We start from the raw sequence: 14,995 nt of genomic DNA, 5'->3' as shown, positions 1-14,995 counted from the left end.
AATTCCAACGAGTACAGTCCCATTCTATCCAACCTCTCCTCGTAATCCAACCCCCTCAGCTCTGGGAGTAACCTAGTGAATCTCCTCTGCACACCGTCCAATGCCAGTACGTCCTTTCTCAAGTAAGGAGACCAAAACTGAACATAATACTCCAGGTGTGGCCTCACTAACACCTTATACAATTGCAGCATAACCTCCTTAGTCTTAAACTCCATTCCTCTAGCAATGAAGGACAAGATTCCATTTGCCTTCTTAATCACCTGTTGCACCTGTAAACTAACATTTTGCGACTCATACACTAGCACACCCAGGTCTCTCTGCACAGCAGCATGTTTTAATATTTTATCATTGAAATAATAATCCCTTTTGCTGTTATTCCTACCAAAATGGTTAACCTCACATTTGTCAACACTATATTCCATCTGCCTGACCCTAGCCCATTCACTTAACCTATCCAAATCCCTCTGCAGCCTTGCAGTATCCTCTGCACTTTTTGCTTTACCAATCATCTTAATGTCGTCCGCAAACTTGGACACATTGCCCTTGGTCCCCAACTCCAAATCATCTCTGTAAATTGTGAACAATTGTGGGCCCAACACTGATCCCTGAGGGTCAGCACTAGCTACTGATTGCCAACCAGAGAAACACCCATGAATCCCCACTCCTTGCTTTCTATTAATTAACTAATCCTCTATCCATGCTACTACTTTACCCTTAATGCCATGCATCTTTAACCTATGCAGCAACCTTTTGTGTGGCACCTTGTCAAAGGCTTTCTGGAAATCCAGACACACCACATCCATTGGCTCCCCGTTATCTACCGCACTGGTAATGTCCTCAAAAATTTCCACTAAATTAGTTAGGCACGACCTGCCCTTTATGAACCCATGCTGCGTCTGCCCAATGGGACAATTTCCATTCAGATGCCTCGCTATTTCTTCCTTGATGATACATTCCAGCATCTTCCCTACTCCCGAAGTTAAGCTCACTGGCCTATAATTATCCGCTTTCTGCCTACCTCCTTTTTTATACAGTGGTTTGCCAATTTCCAATCTGCCGGGACCACCCCAGAGTCGAGTGAATAAGAATGTAATAACTGAGGACGTGGGATGTAAAACCATAGAAACAGAGTTAATTGAACGAGGAGCCGGACCTTCAGCACTTTGAGCCTTCTACCTCATTCTTTCTGATAATGGCTGATGGCTTCCTATAATCACGCTAGCGTAAACATCCAGAGATAAGGAGACCATAGCTGCACAGAATATTCTAGGTCTGGCTATCACAAAGACCATGTATAATTGCAGCAAGAAATCCCTGCACTTGGACTCGAATCCTATTTGGCAAACGATGGCACAGTTGTCCGCACTGCTGCCTCACAGCGCCAGGGACCCGGGTTCGATTCTGGTTTTGGGTGAGTTTGCAATTTCTTTCCGTGTCTGCTTGGGTTTTGTCCGCGTGCTCTGGTTTCGTAGAATAGTTCAAAGATGTACAGATTATTTAGATTGGCCATGCTAAAGTACCCCTTCGTGTGCATCTACATCCTCTGCAGAGCTCAGGCGCCTACCCACCTTTCTGTCACCTTTCAAATTTGTGGCGTTACACTTCGCTCCCTCCTCTCATCATTAATATATATTGTGAATCGCCGGGTCCCAGCAGTGATCACTGCGGTACCCCATTAGTCAATGTCTGCCATTGGGAAAAAGAAAATACCGGTCTATTCCTACATTTTGTTTCCTGTTGGCAAACCAGTGTTCTATCCATCTTTATGCACCATCCCTGAATGCATGCACTTCATTTTGCACACTCATCTCTTGAGTCAGATTTGTCAAAAGCCTTTTTAAAGTCCAAGTAGCGACACGGTTGTACAGTGGTTAGCACCGTTGCTTCACATCGCCAGGGACCCGGGGTTGATTCCCAGTTCCGAGCACTGTCTGTGTGGCGCTGCACGTTTTCCCCGGGTTTCGTCCGGGTGCTCCGGTTTCCTCCCACAGTCCAAAGGTATGTGGGTTATGTGGAGTGGTCACGCTAAATGCCCCAAAGTATCCAAATGTTACATGGGGTTGCTGGGCTACGGGGTTAGGATGGAAGTGTGAGCTTACGTAAGGTGCTCTTCCAGGGGTCGGTGTAGTCTCGATGGACCGAATGGCCTCCTTCTCCACTGTAAATTCTATGATTCAAGTAAACCACATCAACGACTCATCTTCATTAACTACACTAGTTACATCCTATTTTGTTTGAAATAGTGGTGTTACATTAGTCACCTCCAATCTTTAGGAACTGTTCCAGAGTTCATAAAATCTTGGGCGATGACCACCAAAGTTTCCACTATTTCTAGTGTCACTTATTTAGGTATTCTGAGATGTAGATTATCAGAGCCCGGGAATGTATCAGCTATCAATCCCATCAATATACCTAATACCAATTTTCTACAAATATTGATCTCTTTCAGTTACTCCCTCTCACTAAACCATATGTCGCCCGACATTTCTGGGATGTTATTTGTATCGTCATTTGTGAAGACACAAATACAGTATGTATTTAGTTGATCAGCCATTTCCATAGAATCCCTACAGTGTCAGAAGAGGCCATTCAGCCCATCGAGTATGCTGCGACTCTTCAAACAAGCACAATACCCATCCCCATTTCCCTCTATCCCCGTAATCCCATAACCTGACCTGCACATCCATGGGCATCAAGGGTCAAGGGGCTAATCCACCTAACCTGCACATATTTGGATTGTGGGAAGAAACAGGAGCACCCGGAGGAACCCACGCAGACATGAGGAGAAAGTGAAAACTCACACAGACAGTGACCTAAGACCAGAATTGAACCCTCGTCCCTGGTGCTGTGAGGCAGCAGTGCTAATCACGGTGCCACCATTTCTATCTTCCCCATTATAAATGTCATTGTTTCGGGATTGTAAGGGACCTACATTTGTCTTCACCAATGTTTTTATCTTCACGCACCTGTATAAACGTTTACAGTCAGCTTCATGTACCCTACAAGATTAGGCTCGTACTTTCCTGTCCCATTTAAAAATTTTTTAGTTTTTTTAAAGAAATGTCGAGTGTGCAATTATTTTGTTTCCAATTAAGGGGCAATTTAGTGTGGGCAATCTACCTAACCTGCACATCTTTGGGATGTGGCGGTGAAACCCACGCAGACATGGGGAGAATGTGCAAACTCCACACGGACAGTGACCCAGGGCAGGAATTCGAACCCGGGTCCTCAGCGCCGTAGTCCCATTGCTATCCACTGCGCCACATGCTGCCCTCTCACGTCACATTTCTAAACAATCCCTCGGTCCTCTGAAGAATTGTATACTGTTCCGTCTGTTGTTCTTTCTTCTGACCAATATGTATGTTATATTTTTCGTTGGAACGAATTCTATCGCTAACTTTCCTTGTAAGCCATGATTTGGCCGACATTAATATTTGCGTCAGACAGGAGTAAACAATTGTTTTAATTCATCGTTGCGCTCGTTGAATGTTTCCTCGTCACCTCTTCAAAAAACGTTTCAAATCCATCATAGCCGGTGCGCCTCAGATTGTCATAGTTTCCTGAATTAAGATTCAAGGCCTTGGTGTCAAAATCAAAGACGCTGTCTGCATCTTGGTGAAAAATGTTATATTATGGTCTCTCCATCCGCACGGGGCTCGCACAACTAGATTGCTCATGATTCATTCCTCAATGTACAATACCCAGTCGAGAAAGACTTGTTCTCTACTTGGTACAGAAATCCATCCCGTATACATTCCAGGAATTCCTCCACAAATGTATTGTAAGTAATTATATTTGCTCAATCACTCTGCAGAGTAAAGTCAGTCATAATTACAAATGTTCCTTCATGACCTGTTTCTCTAATTTCCTATTTAATGCAATGCCCATCATAACCACTACTCTGTGGTCTATATACAGCCCCCCCCCCCCCCCAATGTTTTCTTTGCTCCTTGATGTTTCTCATACATATTCCACATTGGAATGAACTAATATCTGTCCTCCCCATTGCACCGCCTTTTCCGTTCTGACTGTTCTTCGGAAATACTGAATGTTATTTTTTAATCCACTCATGGCCGGCTGGGCCAGCATTTATTGCCCATCAATGTGTGCATTTAACAATCAGCCACATTGCTGTGAACCTGAAGTACGACAGATTTCCTTCCCTAAACGGCATTAGAGACCCAGATGCGTCTTACAAGAATCGACAACTTGAAAACTTTTAATGCCAGGTTTTTATTGAATTCAAGTTCCACCATCTGCCGTGGCAGGATTCGAACGCTGGTCCGCAGATCATTGCTTTCGGCCTCTGGATTAGTAGTCCAGCCACAAGAACACTACACCACTGACTCCCCCTATACCTACATCTATTTGCACAATTAATTCAACCACTTTATTGTCAATGTAAGTGAACCAGCCGATAAAGTTTGTGTTTTTTTTATATGATGTAGCGCACAAAGACTCCGAGAGACGAATAGAGTGAAGTCGATGAGGCTTTATTAAGCGTGTCTGTTCCCTCGCAGCTCGATAGTAGACTGGCCTGCGGGGGAGGACTCCGGCTTCTTATACTCCGCCTTCAGGGCGGAGCTAGAGGTCAACGGCCAACCAGGACCAGGGGTCTGTCAGCCAATGACATTAGGGCTTCCAGTCCCACATGACCCCTAATACATACTACCACATTCACCCCTTGTCAAAAATGAACCCGGCGGGGTGATGCTTCGCATGGTGGTAAGGGTTTACAGGGCTGGTCCTGGGAGGAAAACATTCATATGGCAATGCAGTATGTACAATTTTGTCCAGTTTCAACTATTTACCGAAGGTATCGGGAGAAAAAGCAAAATGTTCTTGTGAAAAGTCCATATATTGATTTAGATCGACGCCACGAGTCGGTCGGGCGGTCTGGTCGTCCGTGTCGATCGCCTCGGCCCCGGTGGTGGTGGTGGTGCTTGTTCCGGTGTTGTCGTCTCCGGGAGCCTTACGGTTTCAGCTTGGGCTTTATTCTTGGTCGGGCCTGAGGGGAGGGGGACCGATCCTCCTGGGAAGGGGGCGGTCGCGGGGTGCGGCGGTGGCAGGAAGGTGGGGGGTTGGGTGAATGGTGTCGGGGGGGTGTGTGTTGCCGGCGGGCGCCAGATCTCGCAGGGAGACCGTGTCCTGTCGGCCGTCGGGGTACTCCACGTAAGCGTACTGCGGGTTCGCGTGGAGGAGGTGAACCCTTTCGACCAACGGGTCCGCCTTGTGTGCCCGCACATGCTTTTGGAGCAAGATGGGTCCTGGGGCCGCCAGCCAGGTCGGCAGCGACGTTCCAGAGGAGGACTTCCTAGGGAAGACAAGGAGACGCTCATGAGGCGTTTGATTAGTGCCCGTACACAATAGCGACCGGATGGAGTGGAGAGCGTGCGGGAGGACCTCCTGCCACCGTGAAACTGGGAGATCCCTGGACCGTAGGGCCAGTAGGACGGTCTTCCAGAGGGTGCCGTTCTCCCTCTCTACTTGCCCGTTCCCCCGGGGGTTGTAGCTGGTCGTCCTGCTTGAGGCTATGCCCTTGCTGAGCAGGAACTGGCGCAGCTCGTCACTCATGAAAGAGGACCCCCTGTCGCTGTGGACGTATGCGGGGCAACCGAACAGTGTGAAGATGGTGTTCAGGGCTTTAATGACTGTGGCCGCGGTCATGTCAGAGCAGGGGATGGCGAATGGGAAGCGAGAGTACTCGTCCACCACATTAAGGAAGTATGTGTTGCGGTCGGTGGAGGGGAGGGGCCCTTTGAAATCCAGACTAAGGCGTTCAAAGGGGCGGGAAGCCTTAATCAGGTGCGCACCATCCGGCCTGAAAAAATGCGGTTTGCATTCTGCGCAGATGTGGCAGTTCCTTGTGACTGTACGGACCTCCTCTAAAGAGTATGGGAGGTTGCGGGACTTGATAAAGTGGAAAAACCGAGTGACCCCCGGGTGGCAGAGGTCCTCGTGGAGGGTTTGGAGGTGGTTAATTTGTGCGTTGGCACATGTGCCGCGGGATAGGGCATCGGACGGCTCGTTCAGCTTTCCGGGATGATACAAGATCTCGTAGTTGAAGGTGGAGAGCTCGATCCTCCACCTTAAGATCTTGTCGTTTTTGATTTTGCCCCGCAGTGCATTATCGAACATGAAGGCTACTGACCGTTGGTCGGTGAGGAGAGTGAATCTCCTGCCGGCCAGGTAATGCCTCCAATGTCGCATAGCTTCCACTATGGCTTGGGCTTCCTTTTCCACTGAGGAGTGGCAGATTTCTGAAGCGTGGAGGGTTCGGGAGAAAAAGGCCATGGGTCTGCCCGCTTGGTTAAGGGTGGCCGCTAGAGCTTCTTCGGAGGCGTCGCTCTCGACCTGGAAGGGGAGGGACTCGTCGATGGCGCGCATCGTGGCCTTTGCGATATCCGCTTTGATGCGGCTGAAGGCCTGGCAAGCCTCTGTCGACAGAGGGAAGGTCGTGGTCTGTATTAGAGGGCGGGCCTTGTCTGCGTACTGGGGGACCCACTGGGCGTAGTATGAAAAGAACCCCAGGCAGCGTTTCAGGGCTTTTGAGCAGTGCGGGAGGGGAAATTCCATGAGAGCGCGCATACGTTCGGGATCGGGGCCTATTATCCCATTGCGCACTACGTAGCCCAGGATGGCTAGCCGGTTGGTGCTAAAAACGCACTTGTCCTCGTTGTACATGAGGTTCAAGGCTTTACCGGTCTGGAGGAATTTTTGGAGGTTGGCGTCGTGGTCCTGCTGGTCGTGGCCGCAGATGGTTACATTGTCGAGATACGGGAACGTGGCCCGCAACCATTCGGTCCATCTCCCGTTGGAAGACCGAGACCCCGTTTGTGACGCCAAATGGGACCCTTAGGAAATGGTATAATCGCCCGTCTGCCTCGGAGGCTGTGTACTTGCGGTCACTTGGGCGGATGGGGAGCTGATGGTAGGCGGACTTGAGGTCCACGGTGGAGAAGACTTTATATTGGGCAATCCGATTGACCATGTCGGATATGCGGGGGAGAGGGTACGCGTCTAGTTGTGTGTACCTGTTGATGGTCTGGCTATAGTCTATGACCATCCTTTGTTTCTCCCCTGTCTTCACTACTACCACCTGTGCTCTCCAGGGACTATTGCTGGCCTGGATTATGCCTTCCTTTAGTAGCCGCTGGACTTCGGACCGAATGAAGGTCCGGTCCTGGGCGCTGTACCGTCTGCTCCTAGTGGCGACGGGTTTGCAATCCGGGGTGAGGTTCGCAAACAAGGACGGGGGTTGCACCTTGAGGGTTGCAAGGCCGCAGATAGTGAGTGGGGGTATTGGGCCGCTGAATTTGAAGGTAAGGCTCTGTAGATTGCACTGGAAATCTAATCCCAGTAATGTGGGGGCGCAGAGTTGGGGAAGGACGTGTAGCTTGTAGTTTTTGAACTCCCTCCCCTGCACCGTTAGGGTAACTATGCAGAAACCTTTGATCTGTACGGAGTGGGATCCTGCAGCTAGGGAAACCTTTTGTGCGCTGGGATAGGTGGTCAAGGAACAGCGTCTTACTGTGTCGGGGTGGATAAAGCTCTCCGTGCTCCCGGAGTCGACTAGGCATGGTGTCTCGTGCCCGTTTATTAGCACCGTTGTCGTCGTCGTCTGGAGTGTCCGGGGCCGAGCTTGGTCGAGCGTTATTGAAGCGAGACGTGGTTGTAGTAGTGGAGCGTCTTCCTCGAACCCTGTGGAGCCGTCGACACTGGGGTCCGTTGTTGCCGTCCAAGATAGCGTCGGGGATGAACAAAATGGCTGCCCCCATACATCACACATGGCTGGGGGGTCACAAGATGGTGGCGGGGGTGGACAAAATGGCCACCCCCATGCGTCGTACAGGTCTGGGGTGGTCCAAGATGGCGGCGCCCTTCCTCCCCTCGTGGTGGCCGGGACCCAAAATGGCGGCGTTTGCGGGTCACACATGGGGCGCTGGGGGGGTTGGGGAGTGTTAGGAACGCGCGGGGCTCCCTCACCTCTGGGGACAGCGGTGGTTGGGACCCAAATTGGTAGTGCCGGCGGGTCATACGTGAGGCGCGGGGGGAGGGGGGGGTTTGGGGGGCGTTGGAGCCGCGCAGAACTCCCTCTTCTCCGGGGAGAGCGGTGGTCGGGACCCAAAGTGGTAGCGCCGGCGGGTCATACATGGGGCGCGGGGGGGGGGGTTGGGGAGCGTAAGCGGCGTGCAGGGCTCCCTGTTCTCCCGGGACCGCGGTGGTCGGGACCCAGAGTGGCTGCGCCTGCGGGTCGTACATGGGGCGCTGGGGGGGTTGGGGAGCGTAAGCGGCGTGCAGGGCTCCCTGTTCTCCCGGGACAGCGGCGACCTCGCGGGACCGGCACACAACCGCGAAATGGCCCTTTTTCCCGCAGCTCTTGCAGATTGCTGCGCGGGCCGGGCAGCGCTGCCGGGGGTGTTTCGCCTGGCCGCAGAAATAGCAGCGGGCGCCCCCGGTGCGACTTGGCGTTTGGACCGCGCAAGCCTGTGGGGTGTCCGGGGGGGGGGGGTTTGTCGCGACGGGTACGTACGGAGCCCAATGGGCTGCCACGCGGTCGGGGCCGTATTACGCGCGGCCACGTCTAGGGAGGCTGCTAGGGCCAGTGCCTCTGAGAGTCCTAGCGACTATTTTTCTAGAAGTCTTTGGCGGATTTGGGAGGAGTTCATACCTGCCACAAAAGCATCGCGCATTAACATGTCCGTGTGTTCATTTGCGTTCACCGAAGGGCAGCTGCAGGCTCGTCCCAAAATTAGTAGCGCGGCGTAGAATTAATCTATTGATTCTCCGGGACTTTGCCGTCTCATTGCGAGTTGATAGCGAGCGTAGATCTGGTTTACTGGGTGGACATAGAGACTTTTCAGTGCTGCGAACGCCGTCTGGAAATCCTCTGCGTCTTCGATGAAAGAGAAAATCTCCGTGCTTAATCTCGAGTGCAGGACCTGTAGTTTTTGGTCTTCTGTGACCCGGCCGGTGGCCGTTCTGAGGTAGGCCTCGAAACAAGTCTGCCAATGCTTGAAAGCTGCTGCCGCATTCGCTGCGTGGGGGCTGATCCTCAGGCATTCCGGGATGATCCTGAGCTCCATAGTCCATTTTAGGCACGCTTAATAAATTGTAGCGCACAAAGACTCCGAGAGACGAATAGAGTGAAGTCGATGAAGCTTTATTAAGCGTGTCTGTTCCCCCGCAGCTCCATAGTAGACTGGCCTGCGGGGGAGGACTCCGGCTTCTTATACTCCACCTTCAGGGCGGAGCTAGAGGTCAACGGCCAACCAGGACCCGGGAACTGTCAGCCAATGACATTAGGGCTTCCAGTCCCACATGACCCCTAATACATACTACCACAATATGAATTGTCTCTTTCCCAATATTGTTCTTTGAAGATAATGTAATTTTAAAGGGGAGGTGATGTGACATCGTGTAACCCTAGACCAGTAAGACTATCGTCGCTCGAGGGGAAAATTCCATTGCTCATTAGAAAATATTTAACAGCAAAGAACTTGTAAACTAATGGCAGAACCGAACAGTGTCAATAGAGATTTACAAAGGGAAAATGATGCTTGACAAATCTATTTGAACTCCGACACCTGATGAGCGGGAGCCTGTAGTTTATTTGGACATTCATAAAACTTTCTATAAAGTCCCACTGTAAAATTGAAGTGCGTAGGATTTGGGATATTGTATTGAGATGAATAAAAAAACTTGTTGGTAGACAGGAAACAATGAGTACGAATAAATGAGTCATTTTCCAAACTGAAGGCAGTCACTAAAGGGGTACCTAAGTGATTGGTGCTGGGACCCCAGCTATTCACAATATATATTATTGGTTTAGATGAGGGAATGAAAATTAATAACTCCCCATTGGGAGATCAAACATATCTGTGTGGGAAGGGGAGGCGGGGTGGCGGTGCTCTGTGAGAAATATACTTTACTGCGATTTAGACAAGTTAACTCCTTGGGCAAATGCACAGCTGTTGCAATGTAATGTGATTAATGTGATTCTATCCACATTGGTAGCAAAATCGTAAGTAACGTTGTTATCTCATTGCTTATAAATTGAGAGAGGGGTCTGTGCTATGAGACCGGTGTGTTTTTGTACACCAGTCACAGAAGGTAAGCATGCAGGTGCAGTAGGCGTTCAAGAAGGCAAATGGTTTTGATGATTCGAGCGCAGTAGTAGTGATATCTTCCTGCAATTATACATTGGTGAAATCACACCTGGAATATTGTGTGCAGTTTTGGTCCCTTTTTCCGAGGAAGGATGGTTTGCTATAGAAGGAGGGCAGCAAAGTATATAGCAGACTGATTCCTGGGATGATGGGATTGACATATGAGGAGAGGTCCTCTCGATTTTGTATTATTTTAGTTGGAGTTCAGAAGAATTCCAGTGGATCTTGTAGCAACCAATGAAATTCCAACAGGATAATGGACGTCCCAAATGGTGGGGATACAGAACCAGAGGTTATAATCTGAGGACACTGAGTAGACCTTTTCGGACATAGATGAGGCGAAATATCTTCAACCAGAGAGTGGTGAGCCTGTAGAATTAACTGCCACAGAAAGCAGCTGTGGCCAAAACGTTGCATATTTTGAACAAGGTGCAAGATATTGACAAAACCCTTAGAAATATAGAAAGTCAGAGAGACGTGCATGGCCACATATCTCTGAAGGTGGCAACACAAGTGGACAAGGTAGTAAAGAAAGCATACGGAATGCTTACCTTCATTGGACGAGTCATCTAGTATAAAAACTGGCACGTCATGCTACAATTGTATAAAACATTGGTAAGGCCACACTTGGGATATTGTGCACGAATTCTGGTTGCCACACTACCAGACGTATGTGGAGGGTTTGGAGAGGGTACAGAGGAAGTTTACCAGGAGGTTGCCTGGTCTGGAGGGTGTTAGATATGTAGAGCGGCTGAATAGACTAGGGCTGTTTTCATTAGAAAGACGGAGGTTGAGGGGTGCACACATAGAGATCCACAAGATTATGAGGGACATGGAACAAATGGATTGGCAGGCACTCTTTCTCATTGTGGAGGGGTCAGTCACCAGGGGGCATAGGCTTAAGCTCTGTTGGGCAAAGTTTAGAGGAAACATGCGAGGCAGGTTTTTTACGCAGAGGGTGGTGAGTGCCTGGAACGCATTGCCAGGGTTGGTTGTGGAAGCAGATACATTAACAGTGCTCAAAAGGCATCTTGACAAACACATGGATACCATGGGCAAAGAGGAGTACGGCACAAAGAAGTGCTCACGGTTTTGGCAAAGGTTGGTATCATGACCGGTCCAGGCTTGGATGATCGAAGGGACTGTTCCTGTACTGCATTGTTCCTTGTTCTTTTAGCTGTTGTGCTAAAGGTATCATCGTATATGGGAGAAAAGCGGAACCAGGTTACGGAATTGGAAGATCAGCCATGATCATAATGAATGGTGGAGCAAGTCCGAAAGGCTGAATGGCCTGCTCCTGTCCCTGGCTTCTGTGTTTTTACTGTTCGATGAAAGAAAAGTCTTTTGGAAGAAACATAAAGGGTGAAAAGTGAAAATGAAGCAGAATAAAGAAGTGTCATAGAGTGTGTATTGAATGGTAACAAGGGATGGTGAGATTAAGGGCTAATGACATGATACACAGAGAGTAGAAAATGGGTTGGAATGTTAAAATGGAAGAAAGAGTGCAGGGATTAAGGGGGAGAGATATTTCTATATCGATCCGGTGCCCTTCATTAATCTCTGGGTGTGTTTAACCTGTTATTGTTTTTATTGTTGTGAGTAGATACTCAGTACAAGATGATTAATGTGGAGGTCCATTCAAAGATGAAGGTTGATGATGAAACAGCGAAAGGGATCGTTTTGAAGAGGGTGAGAGACGGCACTGCACTGAAGGCAAAGAGCGGAGAACCCACAGCATCCCTCTCACTGTCCTGATTCACTGATTAATGGCTCCAGCTCAAAGACACGTACAATTCCCATATGTAGCCCTCTGCCCATTCCAGAACCTGCCCTATAACAAGCTTTAGAGGGCTTAATTACCTCCTATTTCCTCCTGTTTAACTTTCTCCAACTAGAGTAAGTGGCATAATTCCCTCTCTAGTTCTCTCTATTTCTCTCTCTTCTTTTGTCGCTTTGTTCTCACTCTCTCTGCATCTCAATCTCTTTCTCTGCGTTTGTCACTCTTTCTTTCTGCCTCTCCCACTCTGTCTCCCTCTGTCTCTGTCTCTCTTCCTCTCCCTCTCTCTCGCTATATCTGTCTCCCTCTCCCTCTGCTCCCTCTCAGTGTGTGTCCCTCGAGCTCTCAGTCATATAATGATCGGAAAGTTGCAGAGCAAGAGGAGGTAATTCGACCCATCTTGGCCATGGTTGCCCGAGGACACCTTCCTGCATTCGGTTCATAGCCCTGTATCTTCCAGATGTTAAGGTGCATATTCAGGTACATCTTAATTGCATCTTAATTAGGTTCTCGACGTCCTTTACCAACAAGGACAGCGATTTCCAGAGTCTCACTACCCTCTGTATAAAAAAACTATTCATCATGTCCCTGAGACACCTTCTGCCAACTATCTTGAATCTATGTCCCCTGAGAGATTTTTATTCTGTCCAGTCTATCTCTCCATGAAACATCTTGTACACCCCAATTAAGTCGCCCCTCTGCCTTATTTGTTCCAAGGAAATTAACCCCAACCTATCCAATCTCCTCCAGTTCCCTTTTCGCTGCATACATCTCTGTCGATCTCTTTCTCTCTGTCTCTATCTCTGTGGCCCTGTCAACCACTGCCTCACCCCTCGCTTCTGTCTATACTTCTCAATCTCTATCTTTGTCTTCCTCTCTCGCTAACTGTCTCTCTGCCACTCTTGCTGTGCTTCTGCCTTGCTCTCTCTCCCTTCTCTGATGTAACACAAATACGTTCTCTTCTCTTGTGTAGCTGCAGCAGATGACAGATGAACAATGTCCAGGGAAGTCGATTGATTTGAACCAAGTGGACGTCCAATGCTCAGATGTGGACCCCTGATGGAGATAGACCGCGGAACAAGCAACCTGGACCCGAAAATTACTAGTAGTTGCTTAATCTTTACTTCATGGCATGTTACTGTGAAAGCACTATTGATTCCTCTTTCGACAGCAAGAGCTTCGAGCATTAATACTTTGTTTTTATTTTTCTTAAATCGTGAATTAATATCGCATTTTTAAGTGCTGCCACTGGACGGCTGGAATAAGACTGACTCTCCACTTGAATCCAGTTTCAGGTTTAACTCATCTGCTGCTTTAATAAGGATACTTGATTAAAGGTTTCTCAATCGGTACGTTCCTCTGAGCTTCATGGAGCTATCAGCACTCACAAAGGACAGAACGAGAACAGATATCAATTATGGAAGGATGATTTTTCATTATGTATCATCACTTGAATAGAGATTTCCGTAGGGGGGTTATTCAAATTAACTTAACAGAATCAACATGAAGCCGTTAAGCGAATCGCTTGATTTGGTGGATTATTCATTCATGGGATGTGGGAAGTGCTGTCTGGGCAACATTTATTATCCATTCCAAGGGGAGTGCAAGAGTCAACCACATAGCTGTGGGTCTGGTGTGGCATGTAGGCCAGACAATGTAACGATGGCAGGTTTCCTTCCCTTATGGACATTATTGAATATTCATTATGTGACCAGGGTGAATCGATTAATATATTAACAAAATAAATTGAATTGCAATGAAATCCTGAGATTGTCTGCTTGTGCGTTATTGCTTGATATTTCTGCTCAATGCAGAAAATTAACATTTCAATATTTTCTTGATTTTGGTGGAATGATTCTTCCAAATGGATATTCAAATCATGTGATTTCTGCTCAGGAAATGTTAACCGATTGAACAGGGATGCTGCTAGAAAGGCTATTACTGTAAGTGAAAGGTCTGTCCAATCATCACAATAACTATTGCTAGTCCAATGTGTTCTGGTCAATATGTACATGTAAGCCAATTCATCTCTTTCATCGGATTTTATTGAAAAATTAGAAACCTTGGGAATGGGAATAGGTGATGCAACCCCATCGAAATTGATGAAAAATTAAAATAGATCACGATGCATTAAAACTGTTGCTCCATTTATTCGTCTTTGCCTCCTATCTCTTAATACACTGGCCTCGCAAATAATTCTCAATATCAGTCTTGAACTGATTCATTCAAGGAGGGAGTTCCTGAATTCCTCTGCGTGATATGTTGAGAGGCCATATGGCTACTTGAACTGAGAATCTCATGAGGGCATCCTGGGCAAAGTTAAGCGGATCGATTGTCCTCTGGATTTACTGATTCAGGCGACCTGTACTGTATTCATCAAGAAGATTACTGATAGCATCCCGCTACTCTGGGAAAGGCTGTGTCAACACTTGTTCATTGGTCTGGCATGAGAGATGAAGTTTGACAGAAAGTCCGAAAATCAGTATTTTCAGCTCAGAAAGATTACTTTCGGCCCATCGTGCTCGCAAGCCATCAAGCATCTATCTATTCCAATCCCATTTTCCTGTACGTAGTCAAGTCTTCTGTGCTATGTCATTTCAATTGCACAAATCAATAATTCTTAAATATTGTGTGGGTTCATTCCTTTAACACCCTGTCAGGCACTGCGTTTACACCACCCGCTGGATGTAAATTGTTCCTTAAATCCCCTCCAGATTTCCTGCCCCTGACCTTAAATCACCGTCACCCGATTATTGATCAATATAGGAAGGGTTCCTTCCTCTATATCATATCTATTCATTTCAAAATTCTGTACACCTGGACGTGCGCCCACACTACCCCGCGCCGCAATTTATCTTCTCCAAAGAAAACAACTTCAGCCTACCCAGTCTCCATTTACAGATGAAACTCTCCAGCATAGGCAACATTGTCCATGCTAAATTGTCCCGTACTGTCCAAAGTTTAGCTGCGGTTACTGGGTTAGGGGATAATCTGGAGGTGTGGGTTGAAGTAGCGTTCTCTTTCAAGGGCCGGTGTAGACTCAATGGGA

General features: G+C 48.1%; 1 protein-coding gene across 2 annotated transcripts in view; it reads left to right on the top strand.

The window, feature by feature from the left end:
* LOC140389361 (pancreatic secretory granule membrane major glycoprotein GP2-like) overlaps positions 1–13,708 on the top strand; it is a 108,661-nt gene extending 94,953 nt beyond the window's left edge. For both annotated transcript variants that reach the window (XM_072473527.1, XM_072473528.1), the window contains 2 exons: positions 11,773–11,858; positions 12,920–13,708. In XM_072473527.1, coding sequence (XP_072329628.1) covers positions 11,773–11,858; positions 12,920–13,006 — 173 coding nt within the window. In that variant the 3' untranslated portion in view covers positions 13,007–13,708. The remainder of the gene's footprint in view (positions 1–11,772; positions 11,859–12,919) is intronic.
* Positions 13,709–14,995: the final 1,287 nt, after the last annotated feature.

Source organism: Scyliorhinus torazame, chromosome 14, assembly GCF_047496885.1.
Source record: "Scyliorhinus torazame isolate Kashiwa2021f chromosome 14, sScyTor2.1, whole genome shotgun sequence".
In the NCBI taxonomy this organism is placed as follows: Eukaryota; Metazoa; Chordata; class Chondrichthyes; order Carcharhiniformes; family Scyliorhinidae; genus Scyliorhinus; species Scyliorhinus torazame.
Note: the sequence above shows the minus strand (reverse complement) of the source record. Positions and strands in the feature narration are given on the sequence as shown.